This window comes from Periophthalmus magnuspinnatus, chromosome 21, assembly GCF_009829125.3.
Source record: "Periophthalmus magnuspinnatus isolate fPerMag1 chromosome 21, fPerMag1.2.pri, whole genome shotgun sequence".
Classification (NCBI taxonomy): domain Eukaryota; kingdom Metazoa; phylum Chordata; class Actinopteri; order Gobiiformes; family Gobiidae; genus Periophthalmus; species Periophthalmus magnuspinnatus.
The window spans coordinates 29,417,732-29,441,633 of record NC_047146.1 but is presented as its reverse complement, the minus strand read 5'-3'; the positions used below and the strand labels follow the sequence as shown (position 1 = coordinate 29,441,633).

Sequence of the window (23,902 nt, the reverse complement as noted above, 5' to 3'; positions counted from 1 at the left end):
TCTCTCGCTCCTCTGTTCTCAGGTGTCCACCGTAATAGTGACCTGTCTCACCTGTGGACTACATATCGTTTCAGGCCATGTCCTTCCCTGTGCGTGCTAAAGCTAACACCACATGTACCATTGCCATAAGATCCACGAGAATTCCACCTCATTCACTCCCTGTGGATGCTGTGAAAGTACCATTCATAAAATAACCTGAGTGAATGTCCAGGCTATGGAAACAAGTGTCACTGGATATTTATTGAGTCATTACAGTCACTTCACATGCTTAGTGTGCACCTTTGAGCAAAGAGCTGGAGCTTTGCTAAAGGGTCATGTTACCCCAGGGAATCTAACACCGCTTCACCTGAGACATCACTTTGATCCCAGCTAGTTCGCATTGAAATGACCAGGGCCACGCATGAAACAAAACAAGTCTCAACATTGAGTTCAACTTATAGCATTTCCAAAAGCCCAAACCTAGCTATAAGCGTCCTTATAATGCACATGTTTAATTGTGAAGATTGTGTACCTCAGGGTACACCAAAAACAGGTTTGTCAATTTTATGTTAGAAATAAAATATCTTTAAATTAATACTGGTTGGTAAATTGGTTGGGTTCACATGACATTAAAGCATTCTACGCTACCTGGAGTTTAAAGGGCCCATATTACGCTGTTTTCTGGTCTATGTTATAATGTTGTTTCCCCATCAAAAGCATACCTGAAGTTGTGTTTTGTTTTTTTTTCATTCACACATTTTTTTTCATTCACACATGCTTAACATACCTTAACATACCTGCATATTCTCATAAACAGAATACCACCACACCAAAGCCTCATTAGAAAACATTATCACATGGAATACTGTTCTATGTATATTATTAAAAGGGGGGTAAAAAATATGTGTGTGTGTATATATATATATATATATATATATATATATATATATATATATATATATATATATATATATATATATATATATATATATATATATAATATTTATTTATTTATTTATTTATTTTTTTATCATGTTATAACATTGTTCCTACATTAAAACATGCCTGAAGAATTTTTAGCACTCTCTCCTGGACCCTATTCAAACCCTCCTTATGCTTAACTTTAAGATTCTGGCAATGTTTAGCCCACAAGTCACCCATGCTCCCACATGACAGTTCTCCATAAATATGCAAAAACATGATACAAAACTGTACACAGCAACTTGACAAACATGATGCGATGTGCAGTAGTTTCATTAGCGGGATGCACACTGATTGTGTTGTAATAACACTCTCAAGGGGGGTGACATGAAAGAGAAACTTGTATGTTAATACCATTCAAAATTCAGGTTTTTATTTTGCTGCCTCTTTAAAATTAATTTGATAGAATCAGTACCAGGCTGTGTGCCCAACAATTCCTAGACAGGTCATCTGGAGGGGTCTATAGTCTAAAATCACATTGTAGAATGCAAACTATTGATACTTTGCAGTGGCATCATGCTGAGGGTGTTCTGCATATAACTCTATGGTGGAATGTTCAGCAGCTACCACAGTGACACAATGCACACATAAAAAAAAAGTTTTAGGATTGTCTGAAAACTCAAGAAAAAAAAAACAAATGGATTTAAACAACACATTTTCAAGAGCCTGTGATAAATCAAGTGTTCATGGTCCTGTTTAGGAGTTTCATTTTCAACAAAAAGGTGAGAGTGACTAATTGAAAAACTGTTCCCTAATACTTGCTAGCTTGTCCATCCATCCATCCATCCATCCATTTTCTTCCGCTTATCCGGGGCCGGGTCGCGGGGGCAGCAGTCTAAGCAGGGACTCCCAGACTTCCCTCACCCCGGACACGTCCTCCAGCTCCTCCGGTGGGACCCCAAGGCGTTCCCAGGCCAGCCGAGAGACATAGTCCCTCCAGCGTGTCCTGGGTCTTCCCCGGGGCCTCCTCCCGGTGGGACATGCCCAGAACACCTCCCTAGGGAGGCGTCCAGGAGGCATCCTGAGCAGATGCCCGAGCCACCTCAGCTGGTTCCTCTCAACGTGTAGGAGCAGCGGCTCTACTCCGAGCTCCTCCCGTGTGACCGAGCTCCTCACCCTATCCCTAAGGGTGCGCCCGGCCACTCTGCGGAGGAAGCCCATTTCAGCCGCTTGTATCCGCGATCTTGTCCTTTCGGTCATTACCCAAAGCTCATGACCATAGGTGAGGGTAGGAACGTAGATTGACCGGTAAATCGATCCTATCCTTCTTTACCACAACGGACCGATACAGCGACCGCATCACTGCAGACGCTGCACCGATCCGCCTGTCAATCTCCCGCTCCATCCTTCCCTCACTCGTGAACAAGACCCCGAGATACTTGAACTCCTCCACTTGGGGCAGAGACTCACCACCCACCCAGAGAGAGCAAACCACCTTTTTCCGGTCGAGAACCATGGCCTCGGATTTGGAGGAGCTGATTCTCATCCCAGCCGCTTCACACTCGGCTGCAAACCGCCCCAGTGCCTGCTGCAGGTCCTGGCTCGAAGAAGCCATCAGGACAAACAGCAGAGATGAAATCCTGTGGTTCCCAAACCAGACCCCCTCCGGCCCCTGGCTGCGCCTAGAAATTCTGTCCATAAATATAATGAACAGAACCGGTGACAAAGGGCAGCCCTGGCGGAGTCCAACATGCACCGGGAACAGGTCTGACTTACTGCCGGCAATGCTAACACAGCTCCTGCTCCGGTCATACAGGGACCGGACAGCCCTTAGCAAAGAGCCCCGGACCCCATACTCCCAGAGCACCCCCCAAAGGACACCACGAGGGACACGGTCGAATGCCTTCTCCAGATCCACAAAACACATGTGGACTGGTTGGGCAAACTCCCATGAACCCTCGAGACCCGATGAAGAGTATAGAGCTGGTCCAGTGTTCCACGACCAGGACGAAAACCACACTGCTCCTCCTGAATCCGAGGTTCGACTATCGGTCGGATTCTCCTCTCCAGTACCCTGGAATAGACCTTACCGGGAAGGCTGAGGAGTGTGATTCCCCTGTAATTGGAACACACCCTCCGGTCCCCCTTCTTATACAGAGGGACCACCACCCCGGTCTGCCATTCCACAGGTACTGTCCCCGACCGCCACGCGATGTTGCAGAGACGTGTCAGCCAAGACAGTCCCACAACATCCAGAGACTTGAGGTACTCAGGACGGATCTCGTCCACCCCCGGAGCCTTGCCACCGAGGAGCTTGCCAACCACCTCAGTGACTTCAGCCAGGGTGATGGACGAGTCCGCCTCTGGGTCCCCAGTTTCTGCTTCCTCCTCGGAAGACGTGACAGTGGGATTGAGGAGATCCTCAAAGTATTCCTTCCACCGCCCGACAACATCCCCAGTCGAAGTCAGCAGCCCTCCACCCGCACTGTAAACAGTGTTGGTGAAGCACTGCTTTCCCCTCCTGAGGCGTCGGACGGTTTGCCAGAATCTCTTTGAGGCCGTCCGATAGTCCTCCTCCATGGCCTCCCCGAACTCCTCCCAACCCCGAGTTTTTGCCTCTGTGACTGCCCGAGCCGCGGCACGCTTGGCCCGCCTGTACTCATCAGCTGCCTCAGGAGTCCCACGAGCCAACAAGGCTCGATAGGACTCTTTCTTCAGCTTGACGGCATCCCTTACTTCCGGTGTCCACCACCGGGTTCGGGGATTGCCGCCGCGACAAGCACCACAGACCTTACGACCACAGCTACGAGCAGCCGCATCGGCAATAGAGGTGGAGAACATGGCCCACTCAGAGTCCATGTCTCCAACCTCCCCCGGGATCAGGGAGAAGCTCTCCCGGAGGTGGGAGTTGAAGACCCCCCTGACAGAGGGCTCCGCCAGACGTTCCCAGCAGACCCTCACAATGCGCTTGGGCCTGCCAGGTCTGTCCGGCTTCCTCCTCCGCCAGCGGATCCAACTCACCACCAGGTGGTGATCAGTTGACAGCTCAGCCCCTCTCTTCACCCGAGTGTCCAAGACACGTGGTCGAAAGTCAGATGACACGACAACAAAGTCGATCATCGACCTCCGACCTAGAGTGTCCTGGTGCCATGTGCACCGATGGACACCCTTGTGCTCGAACATGGTGTTTGTTATGGACAAGCTGTGACTAGCACAGAAGTCCAATAACAAAACACTGCTCGGGTTCAGATCGGGGAGGCCGTTCCTCCCAATCACGCCCCTCCAAGTGTCACTGTCGTTACCCACATGGGCGTTGAAGTCCCCCAGGAGAACAACGGAGTCCCCGGTTGGTGCACTGTCTAGTACCCCTCCCAGGGACTCCAAGAAGGCTGGGTACTCTGCACTGCTGTTTGGCCCGTAGGCCAACACAACAGTGAGAGACCTGTCCCCGACCCGAAGGCGCAGGGACGCGACCCTCTCATTCACCGGAGTGAACCCCAACACGCAGCGGCTGAGCTGTGGGGCAATGAGCAAGCCCACACCAGCTCGCCGCCGCTCCCCGCGGGCAACGCCCTTGCTAGCTTGTGACTAATGTTATTTGAAAGTGACTTGTTTAACAACACAAATCAGCTCACCTGTTTTAATTCCAAATAAGTCAGTTATTTATGATCATATTGTGTTCAAACAAATCTCAAATTATAGTCTAACTTGAGTAACATCTTCAGACAGAGTAGTGCCTACAATTAGTATGTTAGAATGTTGATGCCATCAGCTGCAAAATATCAATTTATTGCTTTTAGCTTCCTGTTTATAGATGATATTAAAAGAACGTTTGCCCATTCAAAAGATATCATATTATATTTTGAATTGTTAATTGCTATGACTACTGTGGTAGATTTTCATCATTCTGAAACCCACAGATGGCCTAATATTATGAAATTGTATAATGTGGTCAGTTTCTATTCTAGGGGTGAGTTTCAGAGTACTTACCAAGCAGTAGGTATGGTCTGATGGCCCCCACCTGTAGGTCCCAGGAGGTGTCAGGGACGTAGCCCAGAGCACGACCTGCAGCACCGTGCTCCTCCTCCACCGTAATGCTGGTGCCCTTCCATGTCTCGATGATCCGTCGCCCGCTCAGAGACGTCACCCGGGTGCACTGCTTCTTCAGGCGGGTGCGCGAGAAGCTCTGGATCTCCTGGGCCAAAGACTGCATACCTGAAGGGAAATAATTCTAATGCTGATTTGTTCTGAATTACAAAACTGTTTCAGTGCTGAAATCCAGTTGGTTTAAACCTAAAAGGACTCTCTCTGATCTGAATTGTCACTACCTAAACTCCAGCACCTGCAGCCAATCATTAATGAATGATTAATTAATGAATTTGAGAGGTTCTGAGCTTTCACATAAGACATGGCCTGTCCATATACTGAGGATGAGAAAAAGTTGGATGTGTTCTCTATCTGCAGGTTAAAGTGCATATGACAAGTTAGACTACTCATTTCTCAAAAACATAGTCAACATCATTAGATTTACGATTTCAGTCAATGTAATCCCTCAGTCACAGGTATGATCCACAATAAAAGAAAAAATCAATTCTGTTAACTGGACAATTGTGTGTGAATTCTCTTTACAATTTGGATGGAGTTTTTGATGTTGATGACATACAGTGGGGCAAAAAAGTATTTAGTCAGCCACCAATTGTGCAAGTTCTCCCACTTTAAAAGACCTGCAATTTTCTCGGTAAAATGCTGTATTTTACTGGGAATTAACCAATTAATTCATTAAAAATCCTACAACAATTTCCTGGATTCTTTCCCCCCATTCTGTCTCTCATAGTTGAAGTGAACCTATGATGAAAATTGCAGGCCTCTCCCATCTTTTAAAGCAGGAGAGCTTGCACAATTGGTGGCTGACAAAATTTTGTCACCTACAAACAAGCAAGATTTCTGGCTCTCACAGACCTGTAACTTCTTCTTTAAGAGGCTCCTCTGTCCTCCATTCATTACCTGTATTAATGGCACCTGTTTGAACTCGTTATCAGTATACAAGACACCTGTCCACAACCTCAAACAGTCAGACTCCGAATTCCACTATGGTCAAGACCAAAGAGTCTGGTGTCAAAGGACACCAGAAAAAAAATTGTAGACCTGCACTAGGCTGGAAGGGCTGAATGTGCAATAGGTAAGCAGCTTGGTGTGGAAAAAATCAACTGTGGGAGCAATTATTAGAAAATGGAAGACATACAAGACCACTGATAATCTCCCTCGATTTGGGGCTTCACGCAAGATCTCACCCCGTGGAGTCAAAATGATCACAAGAACAGTGAGTAAAAATGCCACACGGAGGGACCAAGTGAATGACCTGCAGAGCGGTGGGACCAAAGTAACAAATGCTACTATCAGTAATACACTACGCCGCCAGGGACTCCTGCAGTGCCAGACGTGTCCCCTGCTTAACTCAGTACGTGTCCAGGCCCATCTGATGTTTGCTAGAGAGCATTTGTATGATCCAGAAGAGGACTGGGAGAATGTCATATGGTCAGAAGAAACCAAAAGAGAACTTTTTGGTAAAAACTCAACTTGTCGTGTTTGGAGGAGAAAGAATGCCATTTTGCATCCAAAGAACATCATACCTACTGTGCAGCATTGGGGTGGAAACATGCTTTGAGGCTGTTTTTCTGCAAAGGGACCAGGACCACTGATCGGTGCAAAGGAAAGCATAAATGAGGCCATGTATCATTAGATTTTGATTGAAAATCCCCTTCCATCAGCAAGGGCATTGAAGATGAAACGTGGCTGGGTCTTTCATGACAATGATCCCAAACACACAGCCTGGGCAGTGAAGGAGTGGCTTCATAAGAAGCATTTCAAGGTCCTGGAGTGGCCTAGCCAGTCTTTAGGTCTCAACCCCTATATCTTTGGAGAGAGTTGAAAGTCTGTGTTTCCCGGCGCCAGTCCCAAAACATCACTCCTCTAGAGGAGATCTGCATGGAGGAATGGGTAAAACTGCCAGCAACAATATGTGAAAACCTAGTGGAGACTTACATAAAATGCTTGGCCTCTGTCATTGCCAACAAAGTGTATATAACAAAGTATTGAGATGAACTTTTGTTATTGACCAAATACTTATTTTCCACCATAATTTGCAAATAACTTCTTTAAAAATCAGACAATGTGATTTTCTGGATTTTTTTTTCTCATTCTGTCTCTCATAGTTGAGGAAAATTACAGGCATCTCTCATCTTTTTAAGGGGGTGAACTTGCACAAGTCGTAGCTGACTAAATACTTTTTTGCCCCACTGTAGGTAGAGAGATTCTGTTTTACAACATGATGCTACAACCCCCGTATTTCACAGTTGGGATGATGTTCTCAGGCTTGCAACCTTCCCCCTTTTTCCTCCAAACATAACGATGCTCATTATGGGCAAACAGTTCCATTTAGTTTCATCAGATATAGGACATGTCTCCAGAAATTAAAGTCTTCGTCCCTGTGTGCATTTGCAAACTGTAATCTGTCTTTTTTATGTTTCTTTTGGAGTAATGGCTTCGTCCTTTCAGCGTGGCCTTTCAGCCCATGTTGGTACAGTACTCGTTTCACTGTGGATAATGACACACTCTTACCAGCTTCAGTCAGCATTATGAAAAGGTCTTTTGCTTTTGTTCTTGGGTTGATATTCACATTTTGGACCAAAGGATGTTTATCTCTAGGACACAGAACCAGTCTCCTTTCTGAGCGGTATGATGGCTGGATATTCCCATGGTCTTTATACTTCTTTATACTTATACTATATAATGATGAACGTGGCACCTTCAGGATGAACCAGACTTATGCAAGTCCACAGTTCTCTTCCTAATATATTGGCTGATTTGTTTTGACTTTCCCATGATGTTACACAAACAAGCAGTGTGTTTGGAGTGTGCCTTCAAATACATCCACAAGTGTGCCTCTAATTAACTCAAATGTTGTCAATAAACCATCAGAAGCTTCCATTTGGGTTTACCAAATTGTTTAAAGGCAAAGTAAACTTTCTGTATGTAAACTTCTGACTTTAAATAAGTAATGAAAATTTGTCCAAAAAAAAAGTTTACTTTGATTTCATGTCAGACAGTGAGGAAAAAAAGAGTATGTCTTTTTATATAGTGTTTGTAAACTTCTGGTTTCAGCTGTATCAACACCAACTGAGTGCTTGCAGTCTTTGAACACAGTGTATCAATGTGCTGTGAGGTTCCACTGGATGTGTATGTGCCTTGTAAACCACACATACATCTACTGGATATACACACGTGGACAAAATTGTTGGTACCAGTCAGTTAATGAAAGAAAAACTCACAATGGTCACAGAAATAACTTGAATCTAACAAAAGTAATAATACATTAAAAAAATCTATGAAATTTAACCAATGAAAGTCAGACATTGCTTTTCAACCATGCTTCAACAGAATTATTAAAAAAAATAAACTTATGAAACAGGCCTGGACAAAAATGATGGTACCCTTAACTTATTATTTTGTTGAACAACCTTTTGAGGCAAACACTGCAATCAAACGATTCCTGTCAATGAGACTTCTGCATCTCTCAGCAGGTATTTTGGCCCACTCCTCATGAGCAAACTGCTCCCGTTATTTCAGTTTTGAAGGGTGCCTTTTCCAGACAGCATGTTTCAGCTCCTTCCAAAGATGCTCAATAGAATTTAGGCCAGGGCTCATAGAAGGCCATTTTAGAATAGTCCAATGTTTTCCTCTTAGCCATTCTTGGGTGTTTTTAGCTGTGTGTTTTGGGTCATTGTCCTGTTACAAGACCCTTGACCTGTGACTGAGACCAAGCTTTCTGACACTGGCCAGCACATTTCTCTCTAGAATCCCTTGATAGTCCTGAGATTTCATTGTTCCCTGCACAGATTCAAGACACCTTGTGCCAGATGCAGCAAAGCAGCCCCAGAACATAACATAGCCTCCTCATGGTAGGGACAGTGTTCTTTGAACATAGAGCTGATGTGCCTTGGTAAAAAGTTCATTTTTTTTGTCTCATCTGTCCATAGAACATTCTCCCAGAAGCTTTGTGGCTTGTCAACATGTAATCTGGCTTTTTCATGATTTGTTTTCAGCAATGGTGTCCTCCTTGGTCGTCTTCCATTAAGTCCACTTTGGCTCAAACAATGACGGATGGTGCACACTCTGTCACTGATGTTCCTTGAGCTTGAAGTTCACCTTTAATCTCTTTAGAAGTTTTCTGGGCTCTTTTGTTACCATTCATATTATCCGTGTCTTTGATTTGTCATCAATTTTCTTCCTGAGGCCATGTCCAGGGAGGTTGGCTACAGTCCCATGGATCTTAAATTTCTGAATAATATGTGCAACTGTAGTCACAGGAACATCAAGCTGCTTGGAGATGGTCTTATAGCCTTTACCTTTAACATGCTTGTCTATAATTTTCTTTCTAATTTCCTGAGACAACTCTTTCCTTTGCTTCCTCTCATCCATGTTGAGTGTGGTACACACCATGTCATCAAACAGCACAGTGACAACCTGCAGCCCTATATATAGGCCCACTGACTGATTACAAGATTGTAGACACCTGTGATGGTAATTAGTGGACACACCTTGGACACACGTCCTTTTGGTCACATTATTTTCTTTGTCTTTTCTAGGGGCACCATCATTTTTATCCAGGCCTGTTTTAGGAGTTTATTTTAAATCATTATATTGAAGGATGGTTGAAAAGCAATGTCTGACTTTAATTGGTTAAATCTCATAGAATTTTTACTTATTACTTTTTTCTTTCATTAACCGATGGGTACCAACAATTTGGTCCACGTGTGTATATGTGGTTTACAAGCCTCTACTGACAGGGTTCCATTTTATTTGTCTTCCCTCCTCCAAAGAACACTCAAACAACACTTATCTTTCACTTCCCTTGTGTTCGGACTGACCTGGGCATGCCTTCAGTTTCTCTGCTCTCTCCGCTTGGAACACTTTTCAGTCTGAAATTGAATGGTCCAATCTTGTTTCTTTCAAGGTATTTTTATTTATTTATTTATTTATTTTTTACTTTAAGGAAAACATTATTCAATTAGTTAATGCATGTGCTTTGAAATTATTGATGTACAACCCCAATTCCAATGAAGTTGGGAAGCTGTGTAAAACTTAAAAAAAAAAATCCAGAGTACAATGATTTGCAAATCCTTTTCAACCTGTACTGAACTGAATAAACTACAAAGACATGATATTTAATGTTCAAACTGATCAACTTTAATGTTTTTATGCAAATATTCACTCATTTTCAATTTGATGTCTGCAACACATTCCAATAAAGCTGGGACAGGGCCATGTTTACCACTGTGGTACATCACCTTTCCTTTTAACAACAATCAATATGTGTTGAGGACAGTTGCTTGTTGAAGCTTTGCAGGAGAAATCCTTTCCCATTCTAGCTGAATGTACAACTTCAGTTGCTCAGCAGTCCGGGGTCTCTGCTTCATAATGCACCATACATTTTCAGTGGGAGAATGGGTTTGGACTGCAGGCAGGTCAGTCTATTATCTGTACTCTTGTACTGTGAAGTAACTCTGATGTAACACATGCAGAATGTGGCTTGGCATCGTCTTGCTGAAATAAGCTGGGGTGTCCCTGAAAAAGATGATGCTTAGATGGTAGCATATGTTGCTTCAAAACCTGTATGTACCTTTCAGCATTAATGGTGCCTTCACAGATGTGCAATTTACCCATGCCATGGGCATTAACACACCCCCATACCATCACAGATGCTGGCTTTTGAACTTTGCGCTAATAACAATCCGGATGGTCCTTTTCCTCTTTGGCCCTCAGGACATGATGTCCATGATTTCCAAAAACATTTGAAATGTGAACTCGTCAGACCATAGCACACTTTTCCACTTTGCGTCAGTCCATCTCAGGTGAGATCAAGCCCAGAAAAGTCAGCAGCGTTTCTGGGTGTTGTTGATATATGGCTTTCGCTTTACATGGTACAGTTTTAACTTGCACTTGGAGATGTAGCGACAAACTGTGTTAACTGACAATGGTTTTCTGATGTTTTCCTGAGCCCATGTGGTAATATTCTTTATACATTCATGTTTGTTTTTAATACAGTACCACCTGAGGGTTCAAAGGTCATGGGCATTCAATGTTGGTTTTCAGTCTTGCTGCTTACGTGCAGAGACTTCTCCAGATTCTCTGAATCTTTTGATGATATTATAGACCGTAGATGATGAAACCCTAAATTCCTTGCAATTTTACATCATACACTGCTGGACTATTTGCTCACGCAGTTATTCACAAAGTGGTGACCCTTGCCCCATCCTTCCTTGTGAATGACTGATCCCTTCAGGGATGCTCCTTTTATACCCAATCATGACACTCACCTGTTTCCAGTTAACCTGTTCACCTGTGGAATGTTCCAAACAGGTGTATTTTAAGCATTCCTCAACTTGCCCATCCTGTTGTTGCCCCATCCCAGCTTTATTGGAATATGTTGCAGGCATCAAATTGAAAATGAGTGAATATTTGCATAAAAATAATAAAGTTTATCAGTTTGAACATTAAATATCATGTCTTTGTAGTTTATTCAGTTCAGTATAGGTTGAAAAGGATTTGCAAATCATTGTATTCTGTCTTTTTTTTAAGTTTCACACAGCGTCATTGGAATTGGGGTTGTAAATATGAGATCGTACTGTTGCATTTCATATGACACTGCACTTTAAAGCTGTAAATCACTCTAACACTTTAATTGAAATTATACCATATCTATGTATTGTTCCTTTGTAAATGCTCTTGACGTGTGCTGCTGACCTCTTGGCCAGGTTCCCCTTAAAAAAAAGATTTCGATCTCAATGGGTGCTTTCCTGGTTAAATAAAGGCTTATAAATAAGAATGTTTATGTTCACTCTCCATCCCCTTGACTTTTCTTGTGGTAAAGAGCTCAATAAGGACGTGATATGTCATAGTTATGATGCCAATACTACGATTTCCCACTATGTCAACAAGGGAATGAAATATCAGAAAATAAGCTATGCATAAATAAACTGAACACCCATTTGAAACAAATGTATAGTCACAGGTTAAGCAATCCATGTAACCTGAAGGCCCCATCTCTGCAAAAAAGTATTTCTAGAATCCTGAGTTTTCTAGTCTTGGGAATAGATTTCACTGATTTGTCTAAAAAGACATCAAGAACTTGAGTGAAGTCTCCACTCAGAATAACAGGAAAATCATCAAATTTCAGAATGATCTTATTCAAATATAAGAAAAATTATAATTAATAATTATGTCCTGTCCTGCTAAGTTTGTTAATAAATCAATATGCATCCTTCTTTGTTTTTACATGCTGCTATTCTCCACATCACCACAAGAAGTCTATTAGAAAAATATATTCTTCTGTCAAATGCACTTCAAGACATTGGCAAGTCAGGTTCAGCTGTGATTGCAGTACCTTTTTAAAACCCTAAGAGCCCAAGCTACAGTTCCTTTAAGTTATATTTCAACTACAACTTTACTTCAATATGTGAGCCTTGGTATTTAAAAGAATCAACATCATAACATAACAGCAGCATGGCCTCTTGACGTATGCAGTGTATCACTGAAACAAAGTGTGCTATAAGGAAAATAGTTCAGATAACTTGAGGCCTGCACAGGGAAGCAGAGCTCTACAGTAGGAGGCTGAGGAGGTGCTGAAGAACAAGTGTATTCAGACTGAATTAAACAGAAGTGTGCTCCAGGAGGATTCTGCTCCACATTGTGAGAAATATTTGAGAAAAACTCAGAGTATTGTGAGAGTTAGTCCTACCTGTGTGTGAGCAGGTCCAAGCTCAGGCGCTTCTGTCCTGCCTGTGCACCTGCTGCTCACTCCTTCCTCATCTGCATGTCACATGACTCCTCCCTCCCTCTGCTGATAGAGGAGGTGCGTGACCTCATCAATCCTGTCCCATCCTTTGTCTAGTTGCTCTAGGACACTCTTCTGTGTCTCTGGTGGGTTAAGGGGGGTCTGTAGTTAACTCACATAAATGTAAGAAAAAATGTATGACTACTTTTCATCTTTCAATCTTTTCATATAACAAATAAGGGATTTTACAAGTAATAAATAAATTTAATTAAATCAATAAAAAATAAAACAAAGTCATGGTTCTCCAATCTCCAAAGACAGTGATTCTCGTATGCAGCTCCCACCTCTACTATGGAGCATACACCAGTGTTGGGAAGTAATCAATTGCAGTACAGTGAAAAGGAGTGTTCAGAAGACTCATTTTGAGTAACTGTACTCAGCTGCAGTTTTATTTGGTGGCACTCAGAATACAGTTTATTTCCTAAAACCAAAGGAATACATTGCAGTAAGCTACTTTATCAAACTTCACAGCAAAAACACTGCTCTTCTTTTTGTTTGTTTTTTCTCAAATGAGTGTTAGACAAATACATAACAAACACTAAGCTGTTTTAATCCTACTTTGTGTTTTTGCACCGTAATATAATACAACTCAAGGTTAAAGTATTCTAAGTATTCAGAATACAGTACTAGGATTGAATCATGATTCATGTAGAGTGCATTACAACATACATTTTAATGAAGTTATTCAGTATTCTGTAACTAAATACATTTTTAAAGTATTATTCTTCTTTATAGAAATTAAACTTAAAGCCACATGGCAAATTTATATAAACTCTGCTCTATGCTCCGCTGTAGATGGTCTAAAGGACAGGATTTGATGGAATATTTGCTGTGACAGAGGGCAGAGCAGAAGCTGTGCAGCTGAAGAGAATGTTTATTCTCTTCTGTGCATGGGCACATATCCACAGGTCGGAGGTGGTTCATGTTTAAACTTTTCAGGGTCACAGATCATACAGTCTGCGAGGTTTACTGCAGAGCATCTCTCCTGTTCAAGCACTGGGGTCATTTCAGTACACTTTCATGCTGATATTTTCATTCAAATCAGCGCAGTAGAAGAGAATAAGTAGTGTGTATTGAAGTCCTTTTTGTGGATACTGTATATTTTTTATTGTTATTACTACTATTAAACATCTGTAGTGTCACGTGACTGCCGGTGGTTAGGGTGGTCGGATTCTCCATGGGCAGCTGAAGCTCTTTCTCCCATCTGCCTAGGACTCTTATGGTTGACCACGTGCCCCCAATGGTAAAGGAGTTAGGGGCTAGCAGCTAGGAACTATGATTTGACAAATTCAGAATGAGCCAGTGGAACATTCTAGTCAGGTCCGGCCCTAGCTTTCAGGGGGCCCTAAGCTGAATTTATCTCTGGGGCCCCGGACAGCGGCTATATCCTTGCTTACCTATTGGTGATTCACATTTGACAACATAATGACTATTCTCTCATCACCTTGACTAATTGTATTTGTGTTTACATGACCAACATCAGACTGAAAACATCCAGAATGTCACAACTACTATAGTCACAAGAACAGAACACAAACATATAAGTTGGGTCAAGATTTTTAAAATTCTAGAAATGTTTTCTTTGTTTCTGGTGGATTTTAATGTGTTCCAGTTGACGACAGTTTGCTTAAATTTTCATTATAAAGGGTCCTTGCACCGGTGTAAATACATAGCTGCCCTCACCTTTGCCCGGCTCAAAAACTAATGTAGGCAGCAGTAGATATTTTGCTAATCTAGACACACTGCCTGGCCAAAAAAAAGTCGCCACCTGGATTTAACTAAGCAAATTGGTACGAGCCTCCTCCAGTTGGTCAGGTCTAGGTTCAGCAACAGTCTGTGCTCAAGCAATGAGGTCAGCTGACTGTCTTAATATACTGAATGACCAGGTTATTCCATCAATGGATTTTTTCTTCCCTGATGGCGCTGGCATATTCCAAGATGACAATGCCAGGATTCATCAGGCTCAAATTGTGAAAGAGTGGTTCAGGAGCATGAGACATCGTTTTCACATATGGATTGGCCACCACAGAGTCCAGGCCTTAACCCCATTGAGAGTCTTTGGGATGTGCTGGAGAAGGCTTTATGAAGCGGTCAGGCTCTACCATAATCAATCTTGTGATATTGCAGAAGTTTATCGAAACAATGCCACAACAAATGCATTCCATAATCAAAGCTACAGGCAGGGGATGGCCTGCCCTGGCCATTCGAAGGAGGAGTCATTGGTACACTTACATTTATAAGGCAATGCTTAGACTACTGCCGACCTACATCTGTTCCTTGCTGTCACAGAGAAGGGCAGATTCTTGTTCTCTTCGTTCACACGATTATGTGTTGCTCTCTGCCTTTTTGCCCACTGAACTGGGCAAAAAGGCTTTTGTCCACTCTGCACCTTATCCATGGAATATGTTGCAGAAAGACTGGAACTTGACAAAGTTGATTTCCTTGAATGTTTTTAAATCTAAACTGAGAGGTCTCAAGGCTGACTCCATAACATGCACTTGTCATCATCTGTTTCATCATCTGTTTCATAATCTGTTTGTCTTTTCCTGTTATCTTGTCTCTTTGTAATTATGTAACTGTATTTTTTATTTGCTGCTGCTGCTTGGTCAGGACTCCCTTGAAAAAGAGGTTTTTAATCTCAATGGGACTTTTCTGGTTAAATAAAGGTAATATATATATATATATATATATATATATATATATATATATATATATATATATATATATATATATATATATATATATATATATATATATATATATATATGAGAGAGAGAGAGAGAGAGAGAGAGAGAGAGAGAGAGAGAGAGAGAGAGAGAGAGAAAATTTTTATTTTCAATATAAATGTATGGGCTCTTGGGGGCCCTCTGGCGGCCTTGGGGCCCTAAGCAGCTTCTTCGTCTGCTTATAGGCTGGGCAACCCCTGTTTCTAGTCAAAGTAAAAACTTCTCTAAGGAAACAAGCAGGTGATGGACCCTCCACCGGAAAAGTCACGCATTTCACTTTTCAAGATTGATCAAGCACACGATTCACTCTAAACACTACTTTGAGAGAGTAAATGGTGAGGTTAAACAACTAGGCTATAACATGGTTAAAAGCTGTTAAAAGTTCAGTTTGCAGAATAGGTCTGCCTTAGTTGGACAGAAAATATTTGAAAAGGTTTTATTTTAAGAAGGAGGGAGACATTAAAAACACACACACACACACACACACACACACACCGAATAACTGAGTGGTCCATAAGAGAGACCAATCGCACAAACATGTGCAGCCAGGGGAGGTATGTGCCGTGTCTTCCTCTGCACACTAGAGGGAGCCAGCCCTCACAGATGTGCTCTTGCTGTCCACACACCGAGGAGACGATGGCCTTGTCCCAATTCGGCAAATGCACCTTTTGAAGGTTCCCTTCGAAGTACTCCTCAAAGTGTAGTTTGAAGATTCCGGTCAAGAGTGTGTCCTCCTCAGTGTAGCCGCCATCTTGCTGAAGTGGGACAGGCCTAAACCAGGGACCGCACTTCCACCGCTGTCTTTGAGCGTACGATACGTACATTAGTACGTTATTTTTAATTATTTATTATTTAATAGAAGAAAAGTCAAGATGTCGTCGTCACAGCCGTTTCTTTTTGTTTAGATTGAATATCAACAGGTAAATATAACGTTCAAGGTGATTTTTTTCTTGTTTGTAGCTACTTCATAACTTTAACAAAATATACCTTGTGTAAACGTAATAACAGAGACAGGGGTAACAATATCATTTTCACATTCATAGTCTATAAACCAAAGAACACTTATTAGTTGTACATAAAATGGGATATTGCAGTTTAATAATTCGGGATTTTGGCCAGTGGCTACACCACTTTAATAACAGTAGAGGGCACTGTTTTCCTTCTATGCCATGCCAGTTCTTTCCATCTTATTATTGTGAGGGATTTTCTAGCAGTGCAGCGCTACATCAAGCTTGTATCTTGATTTACTAACACGAAGGTAAATGACACGTGCCACCAGGGGGCGCAGACCTATGGAATGTACCGGAACACATGAAGATTTTGTGCACGTCTCAGGACTCTCTTCTATCCTTTCCTGAGAGTCCATTGCTTCATTGTTCACATTACCTGTGTGGATCATTAAACTCTTCTGACTTTATGTTTCTCTTGGTCTTTGACGCTTACAATAGAAACGAACATTCTTACATTATTCTTATTGCAGTAATAATTTCTCATGATAATAATGTCTTCTTATTGTGTAGCAATAACTGCACATTCCTTTATTCCATATAACTCCCCTCCTTTTTAATCATCAAAGACACCGTACATATCTTTATTCAGATTTAACAGTTTCATGTCGCTCTGTTGTAGATGAGGTAAACCAGTACGAACATTTGAACGTATATTGCGCAGCAGACTCCATTTTCTTCTGTTTCTTGCGTAGTCGCGGTGCATGATGGGATATAGAAGTGCGCGAAGTGTGCACGGATGCACGCTTCGGTTACATCCGATCTCCATGGAAACAGTGGAAAGGGAAGGGCAGGTTTGTCGGGCGCATTCAGAAGGGTGCGTTGAAATGGGACAGCCCTTGACGCGCCGGAAATTACGTAACTGCCCTTCGACGCACACTTCGAATGGTGATCCTAAGGCCAGTTTGGCGAATTAGGACACGACCGATGACATTTGGCTCAACTCCAAATCCCGTATCAACAACACTTCTGCTGCTGTCTCATCATATACACAGAACACGCCCCTTGCCAGTGTTCATTTTGTTTTTGTCAATGTCATATTTCTGCTGACTAAAAGTAATTAAAAACTAAATTAAAAACTAAAAACTGGACTGGAATGGCACACATATTTTCATTGACTAAAAGTATGACTTAAAGTAGATATTTTCACCAACTAAGTACCATAGGTTCTTTGTCAAATGATAAAAACTCAAACTAGACCCAAATTACATTTTTCAATCCCAAAGCCTCAAACCAGGCCAAATACAAACTCACTGTCCAAGAACATGTTTGTCCCATGAAGCAATTTATAGGTCCTATATTACTTGAGCTTTGAGCTGTGTTAAAATGCTGTAACCTCATCACTCCAGTTTGAGTAACTCTTTATTTTTAGTCTGTCTACATCCCCTAAGGTTCAAAATGTGATGTCATGAAGTGGTAGTTAACAGCTATCTTTGCCTTTTGTTCAGTAGATATTGGAAAGAGGCAGAGATTGGTCAAAATGGTTGAGATAGATAGATAGATAGATAGATAGATAGATAGATAGATAGATAGATAGATAGATAGATAGATAGATAGATAGATACATACATAGATAGATACATAGATACATAGATACATAGATAGATATGTGAGCGAGAGATAGTCTTGTTGACTAAAACTATATGGATGTAGTCAACTAAACTGGCATGACAGAGGCAGGCTCAAATATGTGAATAAAACAAAACAGTATAACGGTATAACAGTGACCCTGCTGTAGAGGAGGCAGTGGGTGATATGCTTGTTTATAAATGTCCAATAGGGGGCAGAATAAGATCAAGTGCCTGTAGAACTCTAGGGATGGGTAGTCCTTTTTAATTAATGATTTTATTTCTTCTTTTAGTCTTGACTTTATGTTTTTAACTGAAACATGGCTCGACAAAAACACAGGTAATGCAATTCTAGTGGAATCAACTCCACCCAACTTCAAATTTGAATCTGAAACACGAGTAAACAAAAAAGGTGGAGGTGTGTGCGCATTTTTTAGAGATAGTTTAGTTACTCACAGATTGTCATTTGGAGTGTTTTCATCTTTTGAGTATGTTTCATTCAAAATGGAGCTAAAACAATCCCCCTCCATACTCTACTTAGTCATATACAAACCTCCCCAGCACTGTCTGAGTTTTATTGATGATTTTACTGAGATGCTTTCAGTCATATGCACAGACTTTGATGGTTTAGTCATTACAGGTGATTTTAATGTACATGTGGATAATGTGTTTGACAGGAACGCTAAAGAGCTCAGTTCTGTCCTTGAAACTTTTGGTCTGACTCAGCATGTCAGCGAGCCCACCCACAACAGAGGACACACCTTGGACCTGCTCATTACAAAAGGAGTAAATATTTCAAATGTCAATGTGGTGGATGTTGCTCTGTCTGATCATTTCTGTGTCTTCTTTGACCTGTCTGTTATTCCCAAACCAGCGGCTGGTCCTGCAGTTGTTCGAAGGAGACACATAAATGATAACACAGGTGCACTGTTCATGGAAATGATACACTTTGAAAATGCCTCATGTTCTGATGTTGATGATTTGTTGAACTCTGTAACTTCGAGTGTTTTGAATGTTCTGGACACCATTGCCCCAATGAAGGTTAAAATGGTTAAAGATAAGCAGAAAGCGCCATGGAGGAATGATGACTCGGTCAGGGCACAGAAAAGGGAGTGCCGGAGGGCCGAGCGGGAATGGCGCAAGTCAAAGCTCCAGGTTCATTATGAAATTTACAGAGAAAAGATGCACATGTACAACCACAGTTTATGTAGAACAAGGCAAAGGTATTTTTCTGACATTATTGGAAGTTGTAGTAACAACTCTCGTATCCTGTTTGCAATGGTAAACAGATTAACAAACCCCCCAGCTCCACTGCCGTTAGAACTAATTTCCACATCTAAGTGCAATGAGTTTGCAGTATTCTTTAATGACAAGGTTCAGGGTATTAAAAATGCCATAAATTCCACAACACAAATAACAACCCAGCACCCACCTAGACACTTAGAGCTGACTCACTTTACACCTGTAACTGATAAAACTGTCCAAGAGATTGTCACCAGTCTGAGTTCATCTACATGCTGCCTCGATGTGCTACCCACTAAATTTTTAAAGTCTGTGCTCAACAGTTTGCTGTCACCACTCACTCACATAGTTAATATGTCACTTCAATCTGGAACATTCCCAAGCGCTTTGAAAACTGTGGTTATCAAGCCTCTCCTAAAGAAGAGCAGTCTTGATGCCACAATATTGAACAATTATCGACCAATCTCAAATCTGCCATTTTTAGGCAAAGTCCTTGAAAAAGTTGTTTACCAACAGCTTATTAACTTCCTTGAAATGAACAACTCCTTTGATGTTTTCCAATCAGGTTTTAGACCCCACCACAGCACTGAGACTGCTCTTATCAAGGTGACAAATGACATCCGCCTGAACACTGATGCAGGCAAAGTCTCAGTCTTGATCCTGTTAGATCTGAGTGCTGCTTTTGACACTGTTGATCATGGGATCCTCTTACAGAGACTGGAGGACTGGGTGGGCATCTCTGGTACGGCACTAAACTGGTTCAAGTCCTATTTAGAAAACAGGGAGTACTTTGTTGAAATTGGAAAATGTATATCAGATAAAATGTCCCTGACCTGTGGGGTGCCCCAGGGTTCAATCCTGGGACCCCTGCTGTTCAATCTCTACATGCTGCCATTAGGCCAGTTAATACGCAGCAATAATGTGTCTTACCACAACTATGCAGATGACACTCAAATCTATGTCTCACTAGCAGCAGGTGAATATGGACCAGTGGATTCACTCTGCCACTGCATCCAACAGATCAGTGTGTGGATGCAAAACAACTTTCTTCTGCTAAACTCAGACAAGACTGAAGTTATCATCTTTGGCCCACAGAAACATAGAGAAAGTGTCAGCAGTCACCTCCAGTCTCTCTCTCTAAAACCTTCAAATCAGGCTAGAAATCTAGGGGTAATAATGGACTCAGACTTTAACTTTAACAGCCACATCAAATCAATAACATCTGCAGCTTTTTACCACCTAAAGAACATTGCAAAAATCAAAGGTATACTGTCAAAGCCAGACTTAGAGAGACTTATCCATGCATTTGTCTCCAGTAGGTTAGACTACTGTAACGGCCTGCTCACTGGCCTCTCCAAACGAGCCTTAACACAGCTGCAGTACATCCAGAATGCTGCTGCTCGGGTCCTGACTAGAACCAGGAAGTATGAGCACATAAGTCCTGTGCTCAGGTCTCTGCACTGGCTTCCTGTAGCTCAAAGAATAGACTTTAAAGCAGCTCTGCTTGTGTATAAGTCTCTCCATGGCCTAAGTCCAAAGTATATCTCCGACATGTTAGTGCCATATGAACCATCTCGCAATTTGAGGACTTCAGGGATCGGCCTCCTGCTGGTGCCCAGAGTCAGGACTAAACATGGGGAATCAGCGTTTAAATTTTATGCAGCTAAAACTTGGAACAGTCTTCCTGAAGATGTGAGACAGGCCTCTACTTTGACAATGTTTAAATCCAGACTCAAAACAGTTCTGTTTAGCTGTGCATATGACTGACAGGTTTTTATTCTGCACTCTTCTCTTTTAATGTTGATTTTATGATGATTATTTGTGATTATTTATGTTTGATTTGTGTGATTTTAATGTCTTTCTTATTCTGTAAAGCACTTTGAATTACCTTGTGTACGAATTGTGCTATACAAATAAACTTGCCTTGCCTTGCCTTGCCTATTTATCACAGGGACTAAAATCTGATCACACACTCACATCATGGGGATCTGCCTTTATTATTAGATCAACAACAGATCTGGGTTAAAATAGGTTAAGGTTAGGATTTAGGTTAAGGTTAGGGTTTAGGTTAAGCATAGGCCTCAGGTTAATGTTACGGTGTAGGTTTTTGATTAGATTAGAGTTTAGGTAAAGGTGAGGTTTAGGTTAAGGTTATGCTTTATTTTAAGGTTTCTGTTAAGGTTAGGGTTTAGGTTAAGGATAGGCCTTAGATTAAGGTTATGGTTTAGTTTAAGGTTTCTGTTAGGGTTAGGGGTTTAGGCTAAGGTTAGGGTCTGGTTAAGGTAGGGGTTTAGGATAGAGTTAGGCTTTAGAATCTAAAGCCTAACTCTATCCTAAACCCTAACCAAACCCTAACATGAATCTAAACTTTAGATTAATGTTAGGGTTTGGTTAGCATTTAGGATAGAGTTAGGCTTTAGTTTAATGTTAGGGTTTAGGTTCAGGTTAAGGATAAGTTTAGGGTTTAGGTTAAGGTTAGTTAGTAGTTATTATGGCTATGGTCTCCATCAGTCTCCAGAAAATGAATCTAAGTCAATGAAATGTCCCCAAAAAGCATGTAAACCCAAATGGACTGTTCACTGTTGTTAAAAGCTATACCCACATAGAAAAAACAAACTTGATGTTTTAGGGACTAGGTCCACATTATTCTGACTGGTTGATTATACTTTAGTGACTTTTGTGGTGACAGATAAGACCTGTCCACCAACCATATTCATCCCAAGATGACAAAAAGGATGTTTACAAGGGAATTAAAGCCACAAAAATGCATCACAGATGTTCTTTAAAGGAGTGGTATTATGCAAAATGGTCTTTCTTTTATTCCTTTTTTTTTCTTTCTTTCTACCATCTATAACGTCAAAAACAGGCCTGAAGAGGTTTTAGATTTCAGAACCCTCTTTATGGTTAGCTGTAAGATTCTGCACAGTGCTTAGCCCACAAGTCTATGTCACTCGTCCTCCCACACAACAATTCTCCATAAATATACAAAAGCATGCTACAAAACAATACTCTACAGCTTTACAAACCTGTTGCAACATGCAGTAGTTTCATTAGCAGAACACACACTGATTGCAATGTGATAGCACTGTGAAGGGTGAGTGACTTATGAGAGTGTCAAAAAGTAAAAGTGAAACTTATAAAACATGTTAATACATTGTTATGTGCCAGTGGTTAATACCCCCATAGAAGTAAATGAGTCTTGGCAAGTTTTCACACAACTTAACAAATACAAAATGCATTTTAGGTTTATATAGAAAATTGTCACAAATACATTAGCAGAGTTGGTTAAAATAGTAAATGTTTATTCAAGAAAAAGTAACGTTACTTCAAAATAATATTACTCGAGTAGAATAACAAAGTAGTCCTCCAAGAAATTACTCAGTAAGTAAAGTATTTGAAAAAAACTCCTACTCAAGTAAGAGTAACTTAAAGAGTAACAGTTGGTATGTAACATCAGATTTATAATTCGAAGTGAATGTAATTTAAATAATGCACAAAATCTGGTATTTTGAAAGAATAGATGTAACAATTAAACCAACTAAATCATATCTGAAGGAGTAGTGCTAGAAACTCAAATATTCAAACCATTTCATACTCTCAACATAAAGCTTTTGCCACTTGCAGACTCACAGTGGGAGGAGTAACCATTCAAGTAAGAGTACTGTTACTTCAATAAAAAATTACTCAAGAAGGAATAAAAGTATGCTGCTTGAAAAGTAACTGAGTAAATGTAACTGAGTACTACCCACCCTCTGCATATTAGTAAACAAATACAGGATGTGTCCATTTTCAATAGAACATTTTACAAGCTGCCTGGCAACAATTCAGCAAAAAACAAACTCCACTTGGCAGCAGAAACATATCCCAAACATGACACAGCACAAAACGTGTGTGTGCATATATGGTGTGTGTGTGTAAACACTTTGTATGAAAGATGACTCAGTGGTTTTAAATTCATAAACACAACTCAGCCAAAATGATCAAACAGTCTGTTCTGAAAAACTACAAACTCAAACAAATATCCCACATTTTAAGATTTGACAAGTGAAAAGCACATTTGTGGTAGTTTTAAAGTGACAGTATGAAATATTCCGGAGATGGAAAGTCAGCTGTATGATTTCATGGAAATACCGTACAAAGTTAAAGGACCTATATTACACTATTTTCTGATCTATGTTATAATGTTGTTTCCTCATTAAAACAGGCCTGAGCTGTGTTTTGTTTCATTCACACAAATCAGAAAGGTAAAAGGTAGCTGTTAACTTAAAAACTACCACTGCATGACATCACAGGGTAGAACAGGGCTTTGGAGATGTAGAAAGCACTACAGGATTACTCAAATATTCGTGGATAAATATCTGCAAGACTGACTATAGAGTCTCGCAGGCCTTTGGGCCCTAGAACAATGACCTCTGTTTTTTCAGTGAAGCAGATAATTAACTGTCATCCATGTTTTTATGTCATTCACACAAGCACTAAGCTTGTTTACTCAATCAGTCTGATTTGGTTTCACAGCTGCATGTCATCAGCATAGCAGTGGAAGTTAAAACCTTGTTTTATGATGAC

At 41.2% G+C, this 23,902-nt stretch overlaps 1 protein-coding gene across 1 annotated transcript in view; it reads right to left on the bottom strand.

Moving 5' to 3' along the window:
* LOC117389551 (dual specificity protein phosphatase 19-like) overlaps positions 1–12,835 on the bottom strand; it is a 36,894-nt gene extending 24,059 nt beyond the window's left edge. Inside the window, exons 1-2 of the mRNA XM_033987235.2 lie at positions 12,698–12,835; positions 4,891–5,115 (exon numbers count right to left, since the gene is read on the bottom strand). Of these exons, the coding sequence (XP_033843126.1) occupies positions 4,891–5,113 (223 nt within the window). The 5' untranslated portion in view covers positions 5,114–5,115; positions 12,698–12,835. The remainder of the gene's footprint in view (positions 1–4,890; positions 5,116–12,697) is intronic.
* Positions 12,836–23,902: the final 11,067 nt, after the last annotated feature.